This window comes from Equus caballus, chromosome 14 (genome assembly GCF_041296265.1).
Source record: "Equus caballus isolate H_3958 breed thoroughbred chromosome 14, TB-T2T, whole genome shotgun sequence".
Lineage (NCBI taxonomy): Eukaryota > Metazoa > Chordata > Mammalia > Perissodactyla > Equidae > Equus > Equus caballus.
The window spans coordinates 59,361,863-59,389,489 of NC_091697.1; the positions used below are offsets into that span (position 1 = coordinate 59,361,863).

At 38.9% G+C, this 27,627-nt stretch overlaps 1 protein-coding gene across 2 annotated transcripts in view; it reads left to right on the forward strand.

The window, feature by feature from the left end:
* The window catches only part of MEIKIN (meiotic kinetochore factor), a 97,168-nt gene that overhangs the window by 65,025 nt on the left and 4,516 nt on the right, over window positions 1-27,627 (forward strand). For both annotated transcript variants that reach the window (XM_023617742.2, XM_070234432.1), the window contains one exon: window positions 23,045-23,168. In XM_023617742.2, coding sequence (XP_023473510.1) covers window positions 23,045-23,168 — 124 coding nt within the window. The remainder of the gene's footprint in view (window positions 1-23,044; window positions 23,169-27,627) is intronic.

Consider the following 27,627-nt stretch of genomic DNA (forward strand, 5'->3'; position numbering starts at 1 on the left):
TAGAACCACCATCCTTTTGCTTTTCATTAATTTGTGGTTATGTAGTGTGTTTCTTATAGGCAGCATATAATTGGGTCTTGGTTTTTAATCCAGTCTGTTGATCTCTGCCTTCTAATTGGAGTACTTAGATCATTTGCATTTAATGCAGTTATTGATGTGTTTAGGTTTGAGTCTATCATCTTGCTGTTTGTTTTCTGTTTGTTCTATCATTCTTAATTTTTCCTCTTTTTCTGCCTTCTTTTGGAATAATTGAGCATTTTCTGGTGATTGCAGTTTATCTCCTCTGTTAACTTTTAGCTGTAACTCTTGGTTTTGTTGTTTAGTGGTTGCTTTATGGTTTATACATCTTTAACTTACCACAGTTTACCTTAAAGTGATATTGTACTGCCTCACATATGCTATAGTACCTTCATTTCTTACTTCCCAGCCTTTATACTATTGTAAGCATACACTTTACTTTTACATATAAGCCCCATGAAAGTGTTATTATTTATTTATTTTGTTTCTGAGGAAGATTAGCCCGAACTAACATCTGCCACCAATCCTCCTCTTTTTGCTGAGGAATATTGGCCTTGAGCTAACATCTGTGCCCATCTTCCTCTATTTTATATGTGGGACACCTGCCAAAGTATGGCATGATAAGCAGTGTGTAGGTCCATGCCCAGGATCCAAACCAGCAAACCCAGACCACCAAAGCAGAGCACACGAACTTAACTGCTACACCACTGGATCAGCCTCAAAAGTGTTATTATTTTTGTTTAAGCAATTATGTTTTTTTTAAGATCACGTTGGTTTATAACATTATAGGAATTTCAGATGTACATCATTGTATTTTGACTTCTGTATAGACAGTGTCATGTTCACCACCAAAAGTCTAGTTGCCATCTGTCACCATATGCATGTGCCTCTTTACCCCTTTTGTCCTCCCCCCACCTCCTTCCTGTCTGATAACCACCAGTCTGTTCTCTGTGTCTATATGTTTGTTTCTTTATCTTCTGCATATGAATGAAGTCATATGGTACTTGTCTTTCTCCATCTGACTTATTTCACTTAGCCTAATTACCCTCAAGGTCTGTCTATGTTGTCACAAATGGCACAGTTTCATCTTTTCTAAAGTTGGAGCAATATTCGATTGTGTATATATAGCATGTCTTTATCCATTCATTCATTGATGGGCACTTAGGTTGCTTCCAGTCTTGGCTATTGTGAATAATGCTGCAATGAAGATGGGGTGCATACATGTTTTCAAATTAGTCTTTTCATGTTCTTTAGATAAATACCCAGAAGTGGAATAGCTGGATTATATGGTATGTCTATTTTTAATTTTTCAAGAAGTCTCCATACTGTTTCCATACTGACTGTACCAATTTACATTCCCACCAGCATTCCTTTTTCTCCACATCTTCTCCAACACTTATTTCTTATCTTTTTAATAATAGCCATTCTGATGAGTGTGAGATCATATCTTGTAGCTTTGATTTGCATTTTCCTAATAATTAGTGATGTTGAACTTCTTTTCATGTACCTATTGGCCATCTATATGGCTTCTTTGGAAAAATGTCTGTTTATGTCTTCTGTCCATTTTTTGATTGGGTTGTTTGTTTTTTTTATTGTTGAGTTGCATGAATTGTTTATATATTTTGGGTATTAACCCCTTATCAGATATATGATTTGTAAATATTTTCTGCCAGCTGGTAGGTTGTCTTTTCATTTTGTTCCTAGTTTGCTTTGCCATGCAGAAGCTTTTTAGTTTGATGTAGTCCCATTTGTTTATTTTTTCTTTTGTTTCCCTTGCCTGAGTAGATATGATATTCAAAAAGATATGGCTAAGACTGATGTCAAAGAGCATACTGCATATGTTTCCTTCTAAGAGTTTTATGGTTTCGGGTATTACATTCAAGTCTTTAATCCATTTTGAGTTAATTTTTATGTATTGTGTAAGATAATGTTCTACTTTCACTTTTTGCATGTGGCTGTCCAGTTTTCCCAACACCATGTATTGAAGAGACTTTTCTTTCTCCATTGTATGTTCTTGGCTCCTTTGTTGAAAATTAGCTGTTCATAGATGTGTGGTTTTGTTTCTGGGCTTTCAATTTTGTTCCATTGATCTGTGTGTCTTTGTGCCAGTACCATGCTGTTTTGATTACTATAGCTTTGTGGTATATTTTGAATTCAGAGAGTGTGATACCTCCATCTTTTTTCTTTCCTCTCTGGGTTGCTTTGGCTATTCAGGGTGTTTTGTTGTTCCATATAAATTTTAGGATTCTGTGTTCTATTTCCATGAAAAATATTGTTGGGATTCTGATTGGGATTGTGTTGAATCTGTAGATTGCTTTAGTTAATATGGACATTTTAATTATGTTTATTCTTCCAATCCATGAGCATGGAATATCTGTCCTTTTTTTAATATCTTCTTTAGTTTATTTCAACATTGTGGTACAAATTTCAGCATATGATCTTTCACCTCCTTGATAAATCTATTCCTAGGTATTTTATTATTTTTGTTGCAATTATAAATGGGATAACTTTCTTTATTTTTCTTCTGATAGTTTGTTATTATTGTATAGAAATGAAGCAGATTTTTGTATATTAATTTTGTATCCTGCAAATTTACTGAACTCTTCTATTCTAACAGTTTTTTGGTGGAGTCTTTAGGGTTTTCTATGTATAGAATCATGTCATCCACAAATAGTGACAGTTTACTGTCAACTGTAGTAAACTATATTTTACTTATATATATTTTTATATATTTTATAGTTTATCTATTTTATCTATTTTTATATATTATATAGTTTATGTATTTTATAGTAAACAATAGTTTACTTCTTTTTTTCCAATTTTGATCCCTTTTCATTTCTTTTTCCTGACTAATTGCTCTGGCTAGGACTTTCAATCCTATGTTGAATAAGAGTGGTGAGAGTGGGCATCCCTGTCTTGTTCCTGTTCTCAGAGGAATAGTTTTCAGTTTTTCACCATTGAGTGTGATATGGGCTGTGGGTTTGTCATATATTGTCTTTATTGTGTGGAGGTACTTCTATACCCATTTTATTCAGAGTTTTTATTATAAATGGATGTTGAATCTTGTCAGATGCTTTCTCTGCATCTATTGAGGTGATCATGTGATTTTTATTCTTCATTTTGTTAATTGGTGTATCACATTGATTGATTTGCGAATGCTGAACCATCCCTGAGTCCCTGAAATAAATCCCACTTGATCGTGGTCTGTGATTCTTTTAATGTATTGTTGTATTTGATTTACTAATAGTTTACTGAGGATTTTTGCACCTATATTCATCAGCGATGTTGGGCTATAATTTTCCTTTTTTATCTTGTCCTTGTCTGGTTTTGGTATCAGGGTAATGTTGCACTTGTAAAATGAGTTAGGAAGCATCCCCTCCTCTTCAATATTTTGGAAGAGTTTGAGAAAGATAGGTATTAAATCTTCTGTGAATGTTTGGTAGAATTCACCAGAGAAGCCATCTGGTCCTGGACTTTTGTCTTTTGAGAGTTTTTTGATCACTGTTTCAGTCTCTTTACTTGTGATCTGGTTATTCAGATTCTCTATTTCTTCTTGATTCAGTTTTAGGAGGTTGTATGAGTCTAATTTATGCATTTCTTCTAGGTTATCTAATTTGTTAGTGTAGGTTTTTCATAGCATTCTCTTATAATCCTTTGTATTTCTGTGGTATCCATTGTAATTTTTCCTCTTTCATTCTGGTTTTATTTATTTATTTCTCTCTCTCTTTCTTAGTGAATCAAGCTAAGGATTTGTCAATTTTGTTTATCTTTTCAATGAGTTAGCTCTTAGTTTCATTGATCCTTTCTAATGTCTTTTTAGTCTTTATTTCATTTATTTCCACTCTGATTTTTATTTCCTTTCTTCTACTGACTTTGGGTTTTGTTTGTTCTTCTTTTCCTAGTTCTTTGTGGTGTAGTTTTAGATTGTTTGAGGTTTTTCTTTCTTTTTTTTTTTTTTTAAAGATTTTATTTTTTCCTTTTTCTCCCCAAAGCCCCCCAGTACATAGTTGTATATTCTTCATTGTGGGTCCCTATAGTTGTGGCATGTGGGACGCTGCCTCAGCATGGTTTGATGAGCAGTGCCATGTCCGCGCCCAGGATTCGAACCAACGAAACACTGGGCCGCCTGCAGCAGAGCGCGCGAACTTAACCACGCTGCCACGGGGCCAGCCCCGGTTTTTCTTGTTTCTGGAGGTGAGCCTGTATTGCTATATACTTCCCTCCTAGTACTGCTTTTGCTGCATCTCATCCATTTTGGTATTTTGTGTTTTAATTTTCACTTGCCTCCAGGTATTTTTTGATTTCTCCTTTGATTCTTCATTGAACTAATAGTTGTTCAGTGGCATGTTGTGTAGTCTCCACATATTTGTGACTTTTCCAGCTTTCTTCTTGCAGTTGATTTCTAGTTTCATACCATGTTTCACAATGTTGTGAAACTAGAACATGCTTGCTGAAAACATGCTTGATTTGATAGCAACCTTCCTAAATTTATTGAGACTTGTTTGGTGTCCCAACATATGGTTTATCTTGGAGAATGTTCCATGTGCACTTGAGAAGAATGTGTATTTTGCTGCTTTTGGCTGAAATGTTCTCTATAGATCTATTAAGTCCATTTCATTTAAGGCCAATGTTTCCTTGTTGACTCTCTGTCTGGATGATTTGTCTATTGATGTTAGTGGGGTTTAAAGTAGTAGTGGGATTAAAGCCCCCTACTATTTTTGTTTTGATGTCAGTTTCTCCCTTTTGTTCTGTTAATAGTTGCTTTGTATACTCTGGTGATGCTGTGTTAGTTGCATATACATTAATAAATGTCTTCTTGGTGGAATGTCCCTTTTTGCATTATATAATGTCCACCTTTGTCTCTTGTTATCTTTTTGGTTTGAAGTCTGTTTTGTCTGATATAAGTATGACTATACCCACTTCCTTCTGCTTGCCATTTTCTTGGAATATCATCGTCCATCCCTTCATTCTGAGCCTATGTTTATCTTTAGAGCTGCAATGGGTCTCCTAGAGGCAGCATATTCTTGGGTCTTGTTTTTTAATCATCCAGCCAGTCTGTGTCTTTTGATTGGAGAGCTCAATCCATTTATATTTAGAGTGGTTATTGATATGCGAGAGCTTAATACTGCCATTTTATGTTTTGTTTTCTGGTTGTTCTATATTTCCATTGTTTCTTTTTCCTTGTGTTTCTGTCTGCCATTTCAGTGTGGTGGTTTTCTGGTTTGTTTTTCTCAGTTTCCTGTTTTTTTATGTTTTGTGACACTGCTCTGAGTTTTCGTTTTGTGGTTACTGTGAGGTGTGTATAAAAGATCTCATAGATGAGATAGTCCTTTATCTGCTGATAGAGGTTCTTTTTCCTCTTCCTCTTCTATGTTTTTGTTGTCACAAATTATCCTTTTTTGTATTGTGAGTTTGTTACCAAATTGAAATGGTTATAGTTATTTTTGATGACTTCTTTCTCTTTAGCCTTTATGTTATAATTAAGTGTTTACTAACCTGTTCTGATATCAAGTTGCAATTTTCTCATTCTATTTATCACCTTGCTCAAAGATTCGCCTGTTTTTTGGTGAGGAGGATTGGCCCTGAGCTAACATCTGTGCCAATCTTCCTCTATTTTGTATGTGGGATGCTGCCACTGCGTGGCTTGTTGAGTGGTGTATAGGTCTGTGCCTGGGATCTGAACTTGTGAACCCCAGGCCACCATAATGGAGTGCACCAACTTAACCACTACACCGCCAAGCCAACCCCTACCTTCGCCTTTTTGTTTCAGGTAGGAGGGCTCCTTTCAACATTTCTTGTAAGGCAGGTTTAATGGCAATGAACTCCCTCAGCTTTTGTTTGTTTGAGAAAGCCTTTATTTCTCCTTCATATCTGAAGGATAACTTTCCTGGATAGAGTATTCTTGGCTGATAGTTTGTATCTTTCAATATTTTGAATATATTCTTCCATTCTCTCCTAGCCTGTAGAGTATCTGATGAGAAATCCACTGGCAGCCTGGTCACTGCTCACCTTGTGATCCTTGTGCCTCTGAGGTTGCTGGTGCCTTCCTGCTTACAATGTCACTGCAGTCACTGGGGTCACCAGGCTGTATGAGCACTTCTACTCCTTCCAGGGTCACCTGGGTCTCGTGTTCCCACACTGTTGTGTGGGGAGGGGGAGAGTGGGTCAGGAGCTGGGGTCACGGACACCTCTGCCACATCCAGGTTTATTGGGTCGTCAGGGGCTACTGCTATGGGTAGGGGACCAAAGCTGCAGGTGCTTCTGCAGCTAGAGGGGACTGGGTTCGTGGGCTCTGCTGTCATTGTTACCTGGCTCTCTCTGGGCTCTCCGTGGGCTTGGGTGCTGGTGCCACATGTACCACTTGTGCTGCTTCTCCTGGGTTATCTGGGGGTGCTGGCAGTGTCACTACCAGGGGTGCTGGGTTCAGAGATGCTGCTGCTGCCAGGGACTTGGGGTCTTGTATGTAGCCCCAGCTGCTGGTAGGGCTGGTATCAGGGATGCTGCCACAGGGGGCTGGGTTGTGGGTACTACTGTGGCTCCTTAAGGTCACAGGTACCCACCTGCCACTGCTTGGGAAGTGTGAGGAGTAAGCCACAAGTGCCGCTGTGGTTCCTGCAGCCTCTGGTCTTGGGCACCACCTAATTCCTGGAATCTCAGGTCAGGGGCATCATCACTGCTGCCTTGGGTATTGGAGTCGTGTATGCAGCTCCTGCTGCTGGAAGGGCCAGTGTCAGAGGTGCTGCCACAAGAGGGGGCTGGGTCACAGGCACCACTGCATTTCCTGAAGCCTCAGGTCTTGGCTGCCTCTCACCACCGCTGGGGGAGGTGTAGGAGCTGAGTTGTGAGTGCTATTGCTGCTCCTGCAGCCTCTGGTCTCCAGTGCTGGTGGCTTTTTGAAACTTCAGGTCATGAGGACTGCCGCCGCTGCTAGGAGTATGTACTTCTTGGGTGCAGCCGCTGCTGCTGGAAGGACCAGTGTCAGAGGCTCTGCCACTAAGGGAGGGGGAAGGAGATGGGTCACAGGTATCTCATGGTTTCTGGAGTCTCCAGTCACAGGCCATCAGTGATTCTTGGCACCTCTGGGAGCATGGATTCCCAAATTCCTAGGGCCTTGTTTTGTGGGTGTTACCTCAGTTCCTGGGGACTCTGTTTGCAGGCACAGCCACAGATCCTGGAACCTCCAGTGTTGTGAGCCTCTGCCACTGCTCTTCTAATTCCACTGCCTCCAGGAGGTCCAATCCACCCACCTTCAGATGTATAGATGTATGGATCTCTCTGACATTCTGGTATGCTGTGCAGACAGCCTTTTGTTGATCAATGGATGTCCTACTGGTTGTGACTTAGAGGGGAGAGATAAAGGGAACAATTCACTCTGCCATGATGCTGACATCACTTATCAACAATTGTCTTTTTTAAAGTTTGAAATAATAAGAAAATAATCTTATATATTTATCCTGGTAGTTTCGTTTTCAGTGCTCTTCATTCCTTGTTATAGATCCAGATTTACTTTATTCCTTTGTATAGATCCAGATTTCCATCTGGTATCATTTTCCTTCTGCCCGTAGGACTTCCCTTAACATTTCTTGTAGTGTGGATCTGCTAATGGTAAATTTTTTCAGCTTCTGTGTAACTGAAAAGTCTACTTTGCCTTCTTCATTTTTTTTTTTTTTTAAACTTTTTTTTTTTTTAAAGATTTTATTTTTTCCTTTTTCTCCCCAAAGCCCCCCGGTACATAGTTGTGTATTCTTCGTTGTGGGTTCCTCTAGTTGTGGCATGTGGGACGCTGCCTCAGCGTGGTCTGACGAGCAGTGCCATGTCCGCGCCCAGGATTCGAACCGACGAAACACTGGGCCGCCTGCAGCAGAGCGCGCGAACTTAACCACTCGGCCACGGGGCCAGCCCCAACCTTCTTCATTTTTTTAAAGATATTTTTGCTAGATATAGAATTCTAGGTTGATAGTTTTTTTCTTTAAATACTTTTAAAATGTTGCCTATGTGTTTTCTTGCTTGCATTGTTTTTGATAAGAAATTTCTGTTTCACTTTGGATAATTTCTATTGCCATGTCTTCAAGTTCTCAACTAATTCCTTTTGTGGTGTCTAATATACTGTTAATTCCATCCAGTGTATTTTTCATCTCAGTCATTGTAGTTTTCATCTCCAGAAATTCTTTCAGTCTGTTTTACATCCTCTGTCTCTATTTAACTTTTGAACATATGGAGTATAGTTAAACTAGCTGTTTTAATGTCCTTCTCTGCTAATTCTATCATCTATATCAGCTCTGGGTTTGTATCAGTTAATAATTGATTTTTGATTGTTTTCTTGTTTCTTTGCCTGCCTGGCAATCTTTGATTGGATGCTAGACATTGTTAGTTTTATCTTGGTGGATAATTCTGTATTTCTATCTATCTTCTTGAACTTTAAGTAACTTGGAAACTGTTTAATTCTTTCAGGTCTTGCCTTTAAGGTTTGTTAGGAAGGTCTAGAGCAGTGTTTCATCTTGGATAGTTTTTTCCCTTTATTGAAGCATGACCTTCTAATCTTTTCAGGTAGTTCTTTCCCCAGATTCCGGTAGTTTCATGACAAACATGTGCTCATCAGTACTCTACCAGAATACTCCAAGGAGAACCTCTGCATATTGCTAGGGTTCTCTCTGTGCAGCTCTTTTTTTTCTCTGATACTCTGTCCTGTAAGCTCTAGCTGCTTTGGTTTCCCTGGACTTTCAGCTCCATCTCCTCAAGTCAGGGAGCCTTCTGGGCTCTGACTCATTCCCTCTCCCTATACTGCAACCTGGAAATTCTTTCAAGGCAATAAGCTGGGGCAATTTTAAGGCTCACCTCGTTTTTTTCCACCAGAGATTATTATCCATTATTATCTGATGCCAAGTGTTTTTAAAACTGTTGTTTCATACATTTTATCCAGTTTACTTTTGTTGTTTAAGACAAAAGGGGAAATTAATCCATTTTTCCATCTTAGTAGAAGCAGAAATCTTTGAATCTATTAGTTTTTCTCTAGTAAACATCAGTAGTCATGAAGGTATGAAGAAAGGAGAATTAGCTTGACCTATAGTTGTATTTTAACTGCAGGTTGGGTTGGGAGGACAAAAAGATAAAATAATTGGAAGAGAGTGGTTAAAATAATGAAACACAGTATCTAGATTGGAGAGAGAAGGAAGAGAGGATAGAAAAGGGGACTGATATGTAAAGAGATTAAGAGTTATGAGGTCAAAGGACAGGTGTGGGAGCTGAGTAACAGAGTGAGAAAGCTAGAAAGATAAATGACCAGAAACTGGAGTGATTCAATTTTATTTTCCTAAATTAAAGCAGTTCTGACTAACAATGTGATCTAGAGTGTGACCATGGAAAGGAATTGCTCGAATGAAATGGAGATTAATCTGGATAGAATTGAGGTGGTCAAAGAGCTGACAAGGCAAGTGTTGAGTGGGTGTCCACATGGGCAGTAAAATTTCCCAGAATAACAAAAGAACTTGAAGTGCCAAATTCTGAAGTCCTCTGTGAATGTAGGGAAAGAATATGAGATCTTGTAGATGAAAATTATAAGAAGTATTTGAGGGTGATGCACCCAAACAGTATAATTATAAACAGAGGCAAGATCTCCAAGTTCAAAATCCATCTAGAATGCTCTCTGCTATCCTTTGCCTTAAGAGATCATAATTCTTCTAGAGGAGGTCTTCCTTTACTTCTAGAAGAAAGCTGGTAATATTCATTATTGTCCTACCCCTTATCAGATTCTCAGAATCTAAATTGCTCTGATCTGGAGGGTGAAATGAAGAAGTAGAGAAAAATTTCACCCAAAGAGAATTTCAGAAATTCACTAATTTGCATTATAAAAATCCCCAGGATACTTTAATTATTCTTTCATTCAACAAATACATATTGAGCATTTATTATGTACCAGACACTGTGCTAGAGTTAGCACAGTGAGCAAATGCAGACAGAATATCTGCCTTTCCGTCTGATGGGGAAGACAGAAACAAGAGGAAAATTACAACTCTGACAAGTGCTACAAAGGAGAGGCACATGGTACTATAAGAGGCTACTTGGCGTAGTTGAGGAGATAAGGGAAAGCTTCTCTAAGGAGCTAACAATTGACCCTAGATCTTAATGATAAGTAAGAGTTATCTAGGCAAGGAAGGTTAGAAAGAGTGTTTGAAGAAGATGACTTGGGGGCTGACCCAGTGGCACAGCAGTTAAGTTCGCATGTTCCACGTCAGTGGCCTGGGGTTTCCCGGTTCAGATCCTGGGTGTGGATCTATACACCGCTTGTCAAGCCATGCTGTGGCAGGCATCCCACATAAAATAGAGAAAGATGGGCACAGGTGGTAGCTCAGGGCTAGTCTTCCTCAGCAAAAAGAGGAGGATTGGTGACAGATGTTAGCTTAGGGCTAATCTTCCTCAAAAAAAAAAAAAAAAAGATGACTTGACATAAGGCCCTGTGGTGGGAAGGGCCTGAGGGAATGCCATCATGACTAGAGTGGTGAAAACAAGTGAGGGGATGATTTAAGATATGGCTGAATGGTGAGAAAAAGTTGGTCAGTTTAGAGTTTTTAATGCCACGTTATTGATTTTGATTTTTATGAGTTTGTTAAACTTTTATTTTTTATTTTATTATTTTTTTGAGGAAGATTAGTCCTGAGCTAACTACTGCCAATCCTCCTGTTTTTGCTGAGGAAGACTGGCCCTGAGCTAACATCCATGCCCATCTTCCTCTACTTTATACATGGGACGCCTACCACAGCATGGCTTTTGCCAAACAGTGCCATGTCCACACCTGGGATCCGAACCAGTGAACCCCAGGCTGCCAAGAAGCGGAATGTGTGCATTTAACCATTACACCACTGGGCTGGCCCTGTTAAACTTTTAAAATTGAGTAACTTAAAAAAACCCTTTCTCTCAAATTTGTCATTGAGGCAGATTTGATCTAGCAATAAATTGTCAATATAATTCAATAAAATACATATCTCAAAACAAAAAATTCAATAACTTTGCTGTTTTTATTGTAATTGTTTTTAGGATCACTTTTTATTTTTGACGAATAATAATGATTTTCCATTCATGAAAATGATACAAATCTTTTGTTTATTTATTTTTATTTTAGTTTTATTGTGGTATGAACACTTAACATGAGACCTACCCTCTTAACAGATTTTTAAGTGTACAATACAATATTGTTATCTACAGGCACAATGTTCTACAGCAGATCTCTAGAACTTATTCATTTTCGTAACTGAAATTTTATACCCGTTTATTAGCAACTCCTTGTTGTCCTCTCCCCCCAGTCCCTGACAATCACAGTTCTGTTCTTTGCTATTATCCAAAAAAATAAAAGACAACAAGTGTTGGTGGGGTTCTGGAGAAATTGGAATCCTTGTATACTATTGGTAGAAATGGTGCAGCTGGTATGGAAAACAGTGTGGAGATTCCTCAAAATATTAAAAATAGAACTACCAGGGGCCAGCCCCGTGGCCGAGTGGTTAAGTTCGTGCGCTCTGCTGCAGGCGGCCCAGTGTTTCGTTGGTTCGAATCCTGGGCGCGGACATGGCACCGCTCATCAAGCCACACTGAGGCGGCATCCCACATACCACAACTAGAAGGACCCACAGCTAAGAAGATACAACTATGTACCCGGGGGCTTTGGGGAGAAAAAGGAAAAAAATAAAATCTTTAAAAAAAAAAATAGAACTACCGTATGATCCAGCAATCCCACTTCTGGGTATTTATCCAAAAGAATTGAAGCCAGATCTCAAAGAGATATTATCACCCCCATGTTCATTGCAGCACTATTCACAATAGCCAAAATGTGGAAACAACCTAAACATCCCATTGACAGATGAATGGATTTTTTAAAATGTGGTATACAATGGAACATTATTCAGCCTTTAAAAAAATTGGAAATTCTGAAATACAAGACAACATGGATGAGCCTAGAGGACATTATGCTAACTGAAATAAGTCAATCACAGAAGAACAAATACTGCATAATTCTATTTATAAGCGGTATCCAAAATAGTCAGTTTCCTTTTAAAATTAAGTAAAAAGTTGGTTAATTTAAGGAAAATATTAATATATAATTGATATGTGGATATGACAAAACAAAGAAGATGATACTGAATAACTAAACTTTGAGATCAGTGCTTTAAAGAATGATTTGGGGGAAGGACGGAGCTAGGAGGTAAAAGCTGCAGCATCACTGTCTATGGTGGAGGGCAGAAATGTGACTGGTCTAGACGTTCTTGTATAAATTGTTTAATTATCTTGGTGTTTACCCCATAGCCTACTGCTGTTCAACTTGGGAGCCCATTAATTCTAAGTTTGGAGCTTTTATGGGGTGTGTTTGGGAAGAACAATGCTAATCTTGCCTCAGGTTTTTCTTCTTTGGTTTTGTTGAGTTATAATTGACATAAAACATTGTGTTAAGTTTAAGGTGTTCAATGTGATTTGATACATGTATACATTGCAATATATATATATTGTTTACCAAAATAATGTTAGTGAACACATCCTTCACCTCACACAATTACCGTTTAGTAGTTGTGTTGTTATGGTGAGAACATTAAATCTCTACTCTCATAGCAGCTTTCAAGTATACAATATGGTAGTGTGAACTGTAGTCATCATGCTGTACCTTAGATCCCCAGAATTTATTCATCTTATAACCGAAAGTTTGCACCCTTTGACCTACATCTCCCCATTTCCTCTCCCCCTGAGCCCCTGACAACTACCATTCTACTGTTTCTATGAGTTCGATGTTTTTAGATTCCACATATAAAGTGAGATCATACAGTATTTGTCTTTCTCTGTCTGACTTATTGCACTTAGCTTAATGCCCTCAAGGTCATCCATGTTGTTGCAAATGGCAGGATTTCCTTCTGTTTATGGATGAATAATATTCCATTGTTTGTATGTATGTGGTCTCATTCATTTTTTTTCCCTTAAGATTGGCACCTGAGCTAACACCTGTTGCCAATCTTTTTCTCCTTCTCCTCCTCCTCCCCCTCACCCTCCTTCTCCTTCTCCTCCCCTCCCCCACGAAAGCTCCCCGGTACATAGTTGTATATTCTAGTTGCAGGTCCTTCTAGTTGTGCTATTTGGAATGCTGCCTCAGCATGGCTTGATGAGCAGTGCTAGGTCCACAGCCAGGAACCAAACTGGTGAAACCCTGGGCTGCCAAAGTGGAGCATGCAAACTTAACCACTTGGCCACGGGGCCAGTCCCATCATTCTTTTTTGATATGCATGTACTCAGTACACTATCTTGATCCGGAAGCTTCACCTTTAAACTTTTCAAAAGTGTACTTTAACTTATATTTTGTTCATTGTCAGAGTAAAACATTATCGTTTGTGTCCCCCAAATTTAAAATGATGATTTTAGTGTATTTTTCCTTCCTAACCAAAATACTTGCATTCAGTTTTGTAGCCAGATTTACAAAAATTATTAACATTTATCATTGTTTGTTTCAGTATTCACCCAGTTATCTTACATCATGACCCTCCCTTTTCTGAGTTCTTAACTTTCATTTATTTCTTAATTAGACAAGGTGTATCTGAAGGCAAGATTTTCATGAAGAACACAGTGATGCATTTTCAGAGTTTTTATTATTTGAAAATCTCTTTTTGTCTGTACAGGGGGAATGTAAGTTAAGTATAAAAATCTTAGGTTATGGGGCTGGCCCGGTTGTGCAGCGGTTAAGTGCACATGTTCCGCTTCAGTGGCCCAGGGTTCGCTGGTCAGGATCCTGGGTGTGGACATGGCACCACTTGGCAAGCCATGCTGTGGCAGGTGTCCCACATATACAGTAGAGGAAGATGGGCATGGATGTTAGCTCAGGACCAGTCTTCCTCAGCAAAAAGAGGAGGATTGGCAGGAGATGTTAGCTCAGGGCTAATCTTCCTCAAAAAAAAAAATTAAAAAAATTCTTAGGTTGCAAGCCTTTTCTTTTCCGAACTTAGTAGACATTGTTTTATTGTTTTATTTTACAAGTTTCTTTGGTTACAAACACAAAACTCAGCTCAAGTAGCCTAAGGCAAAAAGCAAAAGGGTAGAAGGAATATTATCAACTCATAAATGAGAAAGAGAGGATTGAATCCAGAAACTCAACTGAATCTTGTTAGAAATCCCTCTTGAAGCTTCTAGGTGTTTTTATTCTCATCTTGTCTTTGGTTAGCTTCATTTTCTTGGGCTCCTACTGCAAACAGGCTTCCACAGTTCTTCTGTGGTTCATAGCCTTGAGTGAAGGAGGGAGTTTCTTTTTCTGTGCATGTATTTTAGTCCTGGGTCAGGACTCCAGTTAACTTTGCTTGGGCCATATGCCTGCCTCATGGACCAACTGTCATTGCCAGGGAAATGTCAAACTATGATTGGCCAAGCCTGGGTCACTTGCCTACATCTGAAGTCAGGGAACCAGATTTATAGCCGAAAAGAGGATGAGAAACTTGCTGAGCAGACAAAACAATAGCTAACATGGTCCATTGTAATTTTTTGTTTTGTGTTTAGTGTTGAAGAAAAAAACTAGCCTATTTTTGTTCCTTTCCTGATAACTTGTTTATTTTTATACCTGGTCATTTGTAAGCAGAAAACGTCCTTCTTTTGAAGTACTTGAATGTAATTCTTTTTGATTAAAATAAAGGAGGAGGGAGCAATCCTGTGTGGTATATTTGAAAATTGTTAAGAAAGTAGATCCTAAAAGTTCTCATCACAAGGAGAAAATAATTTTTTGGTAAATATGAGTTTATAATTGTTAACTAAACTTATTGTGGTAATCATTTTGTAATATATATGTATGTCAACTCATTACGCTGTATATTTAAACATATACAGTGTTGTATGGCAGTTATATCTCAATAAAACTGGAAGGAATCAAAAGAGGGAGAGGAGGCTTTAGGAGCATGTTGAGGGCTTTCAGTCCTCTTGCACAATTTCTTTTTTAGCTCAAAGATTTTCTAGTATATCTCTGATTATTGCTTAACTTCATTTATTCTCTGTTCTAGTACAAAATAATCTTTATTTGAATGTTTCTGTTGTTTTCTGTATTGATCTATCTTTTCTCTTATTATTTGCATCTTTTGGTTCTTTTCCTCTGTGTTTTGAAAGAGCTTCCCAAGTGTTTCCTTCAAAATATTGGAAATTATAGCAACCTGATAGAGCAGCTACCTACATAGAGGCTGTTCATTCTGGAAAGGCACTGAGTCTTTGATTTGGGAAAGGGTTGATCTTCAAAATATTTAATAGCTCAGGCAGAGGTACAGCTACTGATCTATCAAAATGGACGTTGGCCCAATCAGATCAACCTCAGATAACTGATACAGATGTGAACCGCAGCTGAGTGTCTGCACTATAGTCAGATGGTGGATGAGAGAGAAAAGATCCTCCTCTTAATTTTTTCAGGCACTCTGAAAATGGAAGTTTTGTAAGACTGAGACACAATGGGTTTTTCTCAATTCAGTTTCATAAATCTTAAACTCAATGGAGCTTCTACGCTATTTATGGTATAAGATAAACTATTATTACCACTTTTCCTTCTGTTTTTTCTGGAGTAAATAATTATCCTCTTTACTTGTATTAGTTTCCTAGGGCCACAGTAACAGAGTACCACAAGCTAGGTGGCTTCTTAAAACGACAGAAATTTATTCTTTCACAGCTCTGGAAACTAGAAGTCTGAAATCAAGGTGTTAGCAGGGCCATGTTCCCTCTCAAGCCTCTAGGGAAGGATCCTTCCTTGCCTCTTCTAGCTTCTGTTAGCCCCAGGCATTTATTTCTTGACTTGTGGCAGCACAGCTCCACTCTCTGCCTCTATCTTCTTGTAACTGTCTTCCCTCTGTGTCTGTGTCTCCATGTCTTCACGTGGCACTCTCCCTGTGTTTTTCTGTCCAAATTTACCTCTTATAAGGACACCAGACATACTGGATTAAAGCCTACCCTAATGACCTCATCTTAACTTGATTAAATCTGCAAAGACCGTATTTCTAAATAAGGTCACCTTCACAAGTACTGAGGGTTAGGACTTCAACATATCTGTTTTTGGGAGGATGCAATTCAACCCATGAGACTTGCTTTCTTATTTTTCTGTCTAATCAATCCTAAACTCTTTTCCAGTTATCCATATGGCCTCTCTAGATCTTCAGTTACATCAAGTTTTCCATGAATTTCAACTTACTAAAATCTCCCCTGAGCCTTCTGACCTGTTCTAATATTCTGTTCTATATTACCCTCTATGCCTGGGACATAGTTGTCATCCTGGGCTTTCCCCATACCATCATCCTGGGGATTACTTTGCCTCTCTCCAGGGTTGGATTTCCTGTTTCTCCTATCCCATGGCTTTCTCTTTCTGCCTTATTTTGGTGGAGTTGGTGACCCATTAGCTTCCTGAGAAAGGGTACATGGTATAGAAATTGTTTGAGACCTTTCATGATTGAAATGTTTTTATTCCGTCCTCATATATGATTGATAGTTTAAACTGGCTGGAGAATTCTAGGATGGAAATAACTTTCAACCAGTATAACTTGATTATGGTTCTAGTCTCCAGTGTTGTTTTGAGAAGCATGCTGGTTCCTATTCTTTTATTAATAACCAACTTTTCCTCTGTGGAAGTTAGATCTTCTCCTTTTCATCAGTATTCTGAAATTTCATCATGATGTGCCTTCGTATGGGTCTTTTTCCATGCATTGTGCTAGAACATGGGGGATTCGTTTAATCTGGAAACATGTGCACTTTGGTTTTGGGAGATTTTTCAAATTATTTTATTGATAATCTCTACTTCCCTGTTTTTTTCTCCTTTTTCTGGAACATCTATCATTTGGATAGTGGACTTCCTGTACTGGCCCTCTCATCTTCTTATCTTTTAAAAAAATCTTTTATCCTTTGGTTCTACTCTCTGGGAGATTCCCTTATATTATTGAATATATTGAATATATATTCAAATCTTATATTGAAGATTTTGCATTTATGCTATAGTTTTTAATGTACAAGCGCTCCTTTTTTTTTTTTTTTTTTTGAGCAAGATTAACCCTGAGCTAACATCTGCTGCCAATTCTCCCCTTTTTGCTGAGGAAGACTGGCCCTGAGCTAACATCTGTGCCCATCTTCTTCTACTTTGTATGTGGGATGCCTGCCACAGCGTGGCTTGCCAAGCGGTGCCATGTTCACACCCAGGATCCTGACCGGCGAACCCTGGGCCACCGAAGCAGAACGTGTGCACTTAGCTGTGCTACGGGCAGGCCCTACAAGAGCTCCTTTTTGTTCCTTGGATACTCCTTTATTATATCATACTCATTTCATGGTTGCCATATCTTCTAATGTTCAGTAGTTAATCTTGATGTTTTCTTTTACTACGGTAGTCTCTGTTTCCTCCAAAATGCATCCTTCCTTGTTTCTTTTCCTTTCCCCTCCCTCCCTCTTTCTTCCTTTCTTCTTTCCTTCCTTCCTGTCTCTAACTGTTATGTTAATTACTCAGCTGTCTACTCATATTATTGATTGTGGATCTAGAAAGCTGATTGGAAACTCTAGCTCCTGGATGGGGTTTTTCAACTGTGAAATTCATTGTAGGGTGATATGGCTGAGCCTTTTACTTGTATCAGCAACTTTAGATTTTTCCCTTTTGGACTGCTGAGAGAAGAATCTTTCACTCTCTCGCCTGGAGGATAAAGGCCTCTTTTAGGGCTGAGTCTCAGCACAACACCTCCACCTTCAGCTGCAGGGAATCCCTCAGAGAGGATACCATCGGTTCTACCCTTTTCATTGAAAAATCCTCCAGTCTTTTGCTTGAGTTGGGGAAGAACAGTTACAAGAAGTGGGAAAGTAGGTCTGGGAATCTGACTGCTTTCTCTTTATATAAATACAGCATTCATACAAAAGAGCCTATGCATAGTTTAAAGGAAAAAATAGATGAACACCCTTGTGCCCACCATGCAAACAATGAAATAGAACATTACAAATTTGTACCCCCCTTACAACCAATGAGTCTCACCGTGATTCCATTCACTCTCTCCTATAAGTAACTATTATCTTGAGGTTTGTGTCATTCATTCCTCTACTTTTATTTTTATTTTTTGGAACTAACATCTTTACTAAATCTTTCTTTCCATGAATGTAGTATATCTCCTCATATATTTAGGTGTTCTTTAATATTTTTCAATAGATTTTTATCATAACCAGAATGATCTTGCATTTTTTTGGTAGACATATTCCTAGGTATTTTATATTATTTGATGCTATTGTAAATTATATCTTTTTGTAAGTTACATTTTCTAATTTTCACTAAGGGAGTATAGAAATACAATTGATTTGTGCATATTTGTTTATCACCAGAACCCTGCTAAATCTTATTAATGCTAATATATGTCTGTAGATTCTTTTGGATTTTCTATGTAGACAATCATATCGTAAGTGAATAATAACAATTTTATTTCTTCCCTGTGAATTGTACTTTATTGTCCTGGATAAGACCTCCAGTATAACATATTTCTTATGTGGGATCTTAAGGGAAATTTTTTTCAAAGAATCACTGTTAAGATTAAAGCTTGTGCAACTTATTTTATAGATAACTTGTACTAAGCAGAATAAGCTGTGGTAACAAATAACTCAAAAGATTTTAGCAGCTAAAACAATAAAGGTTAATTTCTTGCTTATGCTATACCTCCATTGGGTTGACTAAGGGCTCTGCTCATTGTAGCTGACAGAGCAGCCACCATCTTGAATATTGCTTGAAACTATGCTAGTGAAAAAAGAAAGCTCTGAAAGGTCTTCTTACCTTGGCAATTAAACATTCTAGCCTGGAAATGACATTCATTACTTCTGCTCAAAACTCACTGGCTACAGTGGTGTAGTGATTAAGTTTGCCTGCTCTGCTTCGATGGCCCAGGTTCGCCAGCCTGGATCCCGGGTGTAGACCTACACACTGCTTATCAAGCCATGCTGCGGCAGCACCCACAAACAAAATAGAAGAAGGTTGGCACAGATGTTAGCTCAGGGCAAATCTTCCTCAAGCAAAAAGAGGGAGATTGGCAACAGATGTTAGCTCAGGGCCAACCTTCCTCACCAAAACAAAAACAAACAAACAAACAAAAATATTTGGTGGGGGTTGGGAGAGGAAAGATGCAAATGAGTTATTCTTTAAAGGTGATATTATATTTTTCTTTACCAATTTTTTAAGATTTTTGAGGGCTTCACTTAAGCCAACACAAAAATAAAGTTATAACACACATAAAATGCCTGGAGGGAAAAGTAAAGACTAAACATCAGGGGCTGGCCCCATGGCCAAGAGGTTAATTTCACGCACTTGGCCTCGGCAGCCTGGGGTTTCACAGGCTCAGATCCTGGGTGTGGACCTGGCACCACTCATCAAGCTGTGCTGAGGCAGCATCCCACATAGCAGGACTAGAAGGACCTACAACTAAAACATACAACTATGTACTGGGGGGCTTTGGGGAGAAGATAAAAAAAACAGGAAGATTGGCAACAAATGTTAGCTCAGGGCCAATCCTTAAAAAATAAAAAAAAAAATTTTAAAAGACTAAACAGCAAAATACTTTGAAACATGTGGGAAAAGTGTGCATAGACGATAGACTGAAGAGACATATGAAATGCTATACAGAGTAAAACATTATGTATTCTCCAAATACAGTGCACAATTCAAATGTGTTCCACATCATAATTTCTACCTAGAAACATAGAATAAATTGGGGGAATGTCTTCGTCTGAAACTGTGATGTCAAAGTATCACTTTGTATCATGTACTTATTTACTGTGTATTAAAAGGCATTGCACTTGAAAAAGGAAAAAAAAACTTGCTGGCCAGAAATAGTCACGTGGCCTTACTAAACCACAAGGGAGCCAGAGAGTGCATCTTCTCCAAGGAAAACCAAAAATCTTTGAGAAACAATACACAAGACCACCAACATCCTTAACTAGGTTGAGAACTTCCCCATATTTCTAGTTCACTATGATGTGAATATGATTTTTATTAAATATTTTTTCCGCATCTATTAGGTACATACTTCTGTATTGACAGTGATTTTTCTCTCTGCTCTTTGATCAGTGGTATCGTTCCACTGTCTTCTGACTTCCATGTTGCTTTTGCGACTCTTCTGTTAGTCTAACTTTCTTTTTTTGTTTGTTTTTTGAGGAAGATCAGCCCTGAGCTAACTGCTGCCAATCCTTCTCTTTTTTCCGAGGAAGACTGTCCCTGAGCTAACATCCGTGCCCATCCTCCTCCACTTTATACATGGGACACCTACCACAGCATGGCGTGCCAAGCGGTGCTGTGTCCGCACCCAGGATCCAACCAGCGAACCCCTGGACCCCAAAGCAGAATGTGTGCACTTAACCGCTGTGCTACTGGGCTGGCCCATGTTAGTCTAACTTTCATTCCTTGTAAATTATATGTATGCTGGAAAGGGTTAGCTCAGCAAGCCTGCACATTCCCAAGATCCTCAGGACTGTCTTGGGGCAAGGCTCCTGGGAGATGACCTCTGAGCCCTTGAAGTATGCTGCCTGATAAGAGTGTCTTTGTATGTCCTGAGCCACAGCCAGATAGTTTCTGATAACAATGTGATTTATGGTAAACACCCTAATGCCTGAGACTTTGGGCCACCTTGTATCAGTTTGACCTCTGGGGGACTGGGGTCTGAGTAGCTCAGGTCAATCACACAGGCCCCACATGCTTATGTGACTGACTCCAAATAAAAACTCTAATGTCAAGGCTCACTGAGCTTCCCTGGTTGCCGACATTTAGCATATGGAAGAATTAAATGCTGTCCATGTGACTCAAGTTGGAGAGGACAACTGGAAGCTTGTCCTTCTGGATTCAACTCTATGTGCCTTTTCGCTTTGCTGATTTTATTCTGTATCCTTGTGCTGTAATAAACCATAACTGGGAGTATAACAGCTTTTCTGAATCCTCTGAGTCCTTTTAGCAAATTGTTGAGCCTAATGGTAGTCTTGGGGACTGATATATCTTTTCTTTCTGGCTTCTTTTAAGTTCTCCTTATCTTGGATATGGTATAATTTCACTGGAATGTGTATATAAATTGATTAACATTTTTGTTTGCTGTTCTTTTTTAATTCTAATTTTGCTTGAGATATTGGGCTTCCTGAATCTGTGGACTCATATCTCTCATCAATTTGTGAAATTTCTTAGCTGTTACCTGTTTTATTCTCTCTGGAATGGTAATTAGCATGTTAAGCCTCTTTCTATCCTCCATATCTTTCAACCTCTCTTGAATATTTTACATTTATTTGTTGTATTCTGGGTAATTTCTTCATTAATTCTCTCTTCAGCTGTCATTTCTACTGCTTAAGCCTCCCACTGAATTTTTTATTTCAGCAATTTTTCTTTTTTTAAGATTGGCACCTGAGCTAACAACTGTTGCCAATCGTCTTTTTTTTTTTTTTCCCCAAATCCCCCTGGTACATAGTTGTATATTTTAGTTGTGGGTCCTTCTAGTTGTGGCACGTGGGATGCCGCCTCAGCATGGCCTGATGAGTGATACCATGTCCGTGCCCCAGATCCAAACGGGCGAAAGCCTGGGCCGCCGAAGCGGAGTGCTCAATCTTAACCACTTGGCCACGGGGCCGGCCCCAAGAATTTTATTTTTCATTTCAAGAAGTTCTCGTTTTTTTTTCAAATCTGCTTTTTGTGCCTGATAGTTTCTTATTACTTGCTCATCTGTGAGATTTCAGTGGTTAATTTTTTAATCATTTCATACATTGTTATTCTCTCTGATTTGACAGTTCTAATATCTGATGTTCTGGCGGCTTAAATCCATTGTTTGATATTTCTGTACGGTCTTACACGTGTTAGCTTGATTTCTCGTGAGTTTGGTACTTCCTTTATTGTTGTTATAATGAAACTATAGGAGAAGGTGAAATGTGCTTTGGCCATCATTTCTGTTTGGAAATATTCTGAGCTGAATCTTGAAGAACAACTCTGACACTGACCTTGACCTTTATCATTTATTTCCTTGCTCTTATTTGATAAGAATCTTATGGGCCCAAATTGGGGATCCCATCTTCCTAAGAGGATTTGATCTGTTTCTACTACAAAAGCTATAGCTAGGGTTGGGTATCAATCTGGGACCACTTTGGACCCCTTTAAGGATTCTGGATTAGTACCAGAATATCAGGTTCAGCATTTCCTTCTTCCTGCTGGCCCATTTACAGTGTCCTTGTCTGAGCCAGTCACTATGTCCAGGGGCATGGAATACATTGATTGGCTAGGCTGGGTCATGTGGCCATCTCAGTGCTCAGAAATGTTCTCAGCTCCACCTGATCTATAAGGAAGGAGTGGTGTGCAGGCTGGTAGAATGAGTAGATTCTTCCAAGAAAACTGTAGTACTATTTAGTACCAGAAGGATGGAAAATGAATGCTGGGCAGGAAAATAGCAGACGTACACCACAGAGGATGATATGAATTTTACAGTAGAAGAGGTTTCCATGCAGGCTTTCTTTAAAATGGGGTAGCCCTTGATAAATACATATCTCTACTTCTGAGTTCTAAGAAGTAAGATATGTCACTTCTGAAAGATGTGGTATTTCTTTATTCAAGAGACTGCTTGATAGGAAATTGTCAAAATTAACTGAATTGGGAAATCAAAGAAATTTAGTGTTTGACACAGAATTAAATTTAAATTTGTGTTTTAGTTCAGTAAATCATGTAAACTTTCTCTCCCACTTTGTGGTGCTTGAATCTCAACTCTGTCATTACTATCTCTCTGTCCTTAAATAAGTTGTCCAACCTCTGTGAACCTAAGTTTCTTCATTTTACAAATGGGGATAATATAATCCACCTTGCCTGGTTCTTGTGAGTATTAAATAAGCAAAATGTTTGAAAATAAGCAAATGTTTGAAAACCAATTAGTGTCTGGAGTGGAGTAACCATTTCATAAATGCTTTGTATTGTTAATATCTATGAAATGTGAATATTGAGACTATTTATCTTTGAAATAAAACAACATACAGGCAGACCTGGAAGGAAAAATTCTGAAATATCTGCTTTTTTTTTTTTCTTTCTCAGGTTCCTTCAAAAACATCAGAAGTCTGTTATATTATTAGAGCATCACCAGGAACTAGACAAGTGAAAAGTAAAAGTGTTATTGTAAAGAAGAAGACATATTCTCCTCCTAAAGATATTCCTCAAGGTACTATAGTATGAATACGGAGCCTACTTTTTGGAAGATATAAAACATTTTTTCATTGTAAATTCCTTATATACACAGGAAGGGCAGTTATAAATTGTCTTCTGGGGGTTCTTGCACACAGCGAAAATGATAAAGTTGTAAAAAGTTTGGTCAGTACTACTTTTGTATGTTGTTTTATTTCAAAGATAAATAGTCTCAATATTCACATTTCATAGATATTAACAATACAAAGCATTTATGAAATGGTTACTCCACTCCAGACACTAATTGGTTTCAGAACCTGAGTAAAATAACTTTTTGAAAGTCAAATACTTCATCTTTTGAAAAATTAGCTGATGCTGTTGATTTAAAATGTATTTATCTAGGATACTTCCTCTTATAACTTTTGAAATTTAGCGTTGTTGAGTTTCATTTTTAGTAGCATTCTTTTTAAAGATATGGAGATATTTTTACATTCACTTAACGTTGGTTGAGCACTTCCTCTATGAAAAGCATTGAGCTAAGCACCTTATTATATCTCATTTGTTTTTCACTATGACTTTATGATAGATAGAATGTGTACTATTATCCTCATTTTATATATGAAGAATCTGAGGCCTAAAGTAGTATGCAATTTGTCCAAGATCATACTGCTACCAAGTGGTGGAGAGGAATTCAATCTTTCAAGGCTTCTAAACACACATTTCCTTAAACTGTATTTAATCCCCAAATAAAGACAATAACAAAGTCACACTTCTGTGTAATCTAATACAACTCTCCTACAAACAACCAAAAATATGCTAACTCCTTCCCTAGAAGAGGATGCAGAATCCTTGGGTGAAGTTTACTCTTCTCCTTGATATCCCATAATTCGAGTACTGTGATATAAATTTGACTATTATTAATGCATCTTATGTTAGATAGTATGGGGATAAGACAGGGAAGAAAACAAAGATATTTGCTTAACTAGTCATGTGGTTGTAACTGGTATTTATAACTGTCTTCCTCCACTACCCATTCTGTATTCCCTTTGCCCTCAGCAAGCACTTCAGCTGGTCGTGGTTCTTTAACTGGTTGGGTGACACAGACCCTCGTTTCTGAAGGGTCTGAGCCATTAGTAGTCCTGTTTGTGTTGGGTTGTTGTAGTTTTCCGTTGACTTCAATCACAGGGCATGGCAATAGTAAGAGATGCCCTAAGGGATCTCTTGTACTCCAGATATACTTTTCCTTACCTCCACTGTGGAGTAGTAGTCCAATTTCCCCTTTGAAATCAGGATCAATCCGCACAGCCAACACAGTAAAACTCCCTTCTTTGCCTGTTCACTCAGAGGCATGAGGAGCCCATAGTGGCCAGGTGGCAGTCTCAACTTTCAGTTCAATGGAATCACTGTTGTGTCTCCTGGTGGACGCATTCCTCCCTTTGGAACTAAGACCTCTAGGCCATAGAGCGTAAAGTCATGGGAACAGGAAGCAAACATTTTGCTCGTGGGTCACCAGGGGTAATATTGAATGATCCCACTTCCATTTCCACCCCTCGATCCTGGACTTGTAAATCCTGGCTATGGAAGAAACAGCACCATATTGGATGCTGATTCAAAGCATATACAACCTTGTGGAGAACCTTGCCCCAAGCCTGAAGGGTATTGCTAGCTAGCTGGTGCTGTAAATGAGTCTTCAAAAAGGCCATTCCACCATTCTATCAAACCAGCTGCCTCAGGATGGTAGGGAACATGGTAAGACCAGTGAATTCCATGAGCTTGGGCCTATTGCCATACTTCTTTTGCTGTGAAGTGAGTTCCTTGATCGGAAGCAATGCTATATGGGATACCATGATGGTGGATAACATATTCTGTAAGTCCTTGGATGGTGGTTTTGGCAGAAGCATTGTGTGCAGGAAGGCAAATCTATATCCAGTTTAAGTGTCTATTCTAGTAAGAATAAAATGCTTCCCCTTCCCTGATGGAAATGGTCCAATGTAATCAACCTGCCACCAGGTAGCTGGCTGATCAATCCAGGGAATGGTGCCATAATGGGGACTAGGTACTGGCCTCTGCTGCTGACAGATTAGGTACTGAGCAGTGGCTGTAGCCAGGTTGACTTTGGTAAGTGGAAGTCCATGTTGTTGAGCCCATGCATAACCTCCATCCCTGCCACCGTAGCCAGTTTGTTTATCATCTTATTGGGCAATGACAGAAGTGGCTTGGGAAAGAGGCTAACTTGTACCCACAAAACAGGTCATCTTATCCACTTGATAATTAAAATCCTCCTCTGCTGAGCTCACCCTTTGGTGAGCATTCACATGAGGCACAGATATCTTCACATTTTTTGCCCATTCAGAGAGTCTTATCCACATGCCTTTTCCCTAGATTTCTTTGTCATAAATTTTCCAGTCATGTCCCTTCCAAGTCCCTGACCATCCAGCCTAACTATTGGCCACAGCCCATGAATCAGTATATAATTGTATATCTGACGATTTTTTCTTCCCCAACATAGTGAATAACGAGGGGCAGTGCTCAAAGTTCTGCCCACCGGGAGGATATCACTTCACCAGTTTCCTTCAGGGATATCCCAGAAAGCAGCTGTAGTGCTGTAGCTGTCCAGTTTCAGGTGGTGCCTGCATATCATGCAGAACCATCTGTAAACCAAGGCTGAGTTTTCTTTTTCGCAGTCAACTGATCGTAGAGAACTCCCCATGATGCCATGAGTGTAGGCTGGAAGAGAGAAGGTAATGTAGCAGGAGTAGGAGCCATGGACATTTGGGCCACTTCCTTGTATAATTTGTGCCTTCAGAGCCTGCTTGAGTCCAATCTTGTAGACACCATTTTCATATGATAACAGAGTGCTGCTCTTCACAGCCAACTTTAAAGCATCAGACAACTCACAATTCATGATGAGCAGCTTGTCTCTCTTTGAAACTTGGTGGCTCATGGTTAAGCATTCAGTCTCTGTTAAGGCCCAGGAGCAGGCCAAAAGCTGTTTCTCAAAAAAAAGAAAAAAAAAACAGAGAGAGAGAGTAGTTATCCACAGAGGATGGCAGGGCTTTGCTCCAGAATCCTAAGGGCCTGTGCTGTGATTCACCTACAGGCTCCAAACAGCATCTGTACCTGCCGCTGATACTTCAAACACCATTGGATCTGCTGGATCAATATGGTACAAGTGGCAGATTATCTTGCACAGTAGCCAGGATTTGTTGCAGAGCCTTTTCTTTGTTCTGAGACCCTCAAAACCAGCATCTTTTTAGGTCACTTAGTAAATGGGCTGGATTAGTACACTCAAATGAGGACTATGTTGACTCCAAAATCTAAAAAGGCCCACTATGCATTGTGCCTCTTTTTTTGTTATAGGAGGGGCCAGATGCGACAACTTATCCTTTACCTTAGGAGACATATCTCTTGTATCACTGGACCCTTAGAAATTTTGCTGAGGTGCAAAGAGACCCAGAAATTCCACTTCCAGGAATATATCCAACTGTAATATGTACATATGTTCATCAAAAGATGTATACTAGAATGTTCGTAGCAGCTCTGTTGATAAAAGCCCCAAACTGGAAACTATCCAAATGGCCATCAGCAGTGGAATGGATAAAAAAAGCTGTGATATATTCATTCTTTGGAGTGCTATATAGCAGTGAGAATCAACAATGTACAGTTACATGTAACAATATTGATGAATCTCACATAAGGAGTCAGACACAATAGAGTGCATTTAATATTACTTATATTTAGTACAAAGTAGGCAAAACTAAACTATGATGGAAATAACCATAGTGAGTGTCCTTGTTGGGGTGGGGGTATGAACTCGAAAGGATTATAAGAGGGAATTCTACGGTGCTGGTAGTGTTCTGTTTCATTATCTGAATGCTGGTTACATGAGTGCGTTAAATTTGTGAAAACCCATCAAGCCGTACAGTACACCTATGTGTACTTCTCTGTGTGTATGCTATACTTTAGTAAAAAGTTAAAATGTAAAAATAGGGAAACTTTCTTTAATTTGATCTTTATGGCCTTTCATCTTTCTTTATGACATCAGCTAATGTCACAATTCTGGGTTTAAATGTGCAATAAATCAAAACAGAAATGTGTCTGGGAAGTTCTTTTGAGTGTTCAGACCAAAATTTTTAGTTTAATTTACAGAAAGACCCCCTGATGCATGTTGAATCAATTGTGCCACCTCCTGGCTTCTTTCTAGGCTCTCACCTTATTTAGCAGCCTGTTCATTTAAGTAATTACCTTTCAACCTCTGGCCACTTGTCTCTCCTTTCCTTTAGTAAAAATAGCAAAGCCACAAGCTAACTGGTGGTCATGTTATTTTAAACATGCAGCAGCCTATTTTTAGTGCTGGCATTTAACATTTTAGCTAGTTTGGCAGTAATCTAATCAGGACTACAGAGTGAGGTTCGCTTTTGATAGTCTAGGACCCCTGTTCAGTATGCTGCTTGTTCATTAATAACTGGCACTATGCTGATTAAAGAAAAAATTTG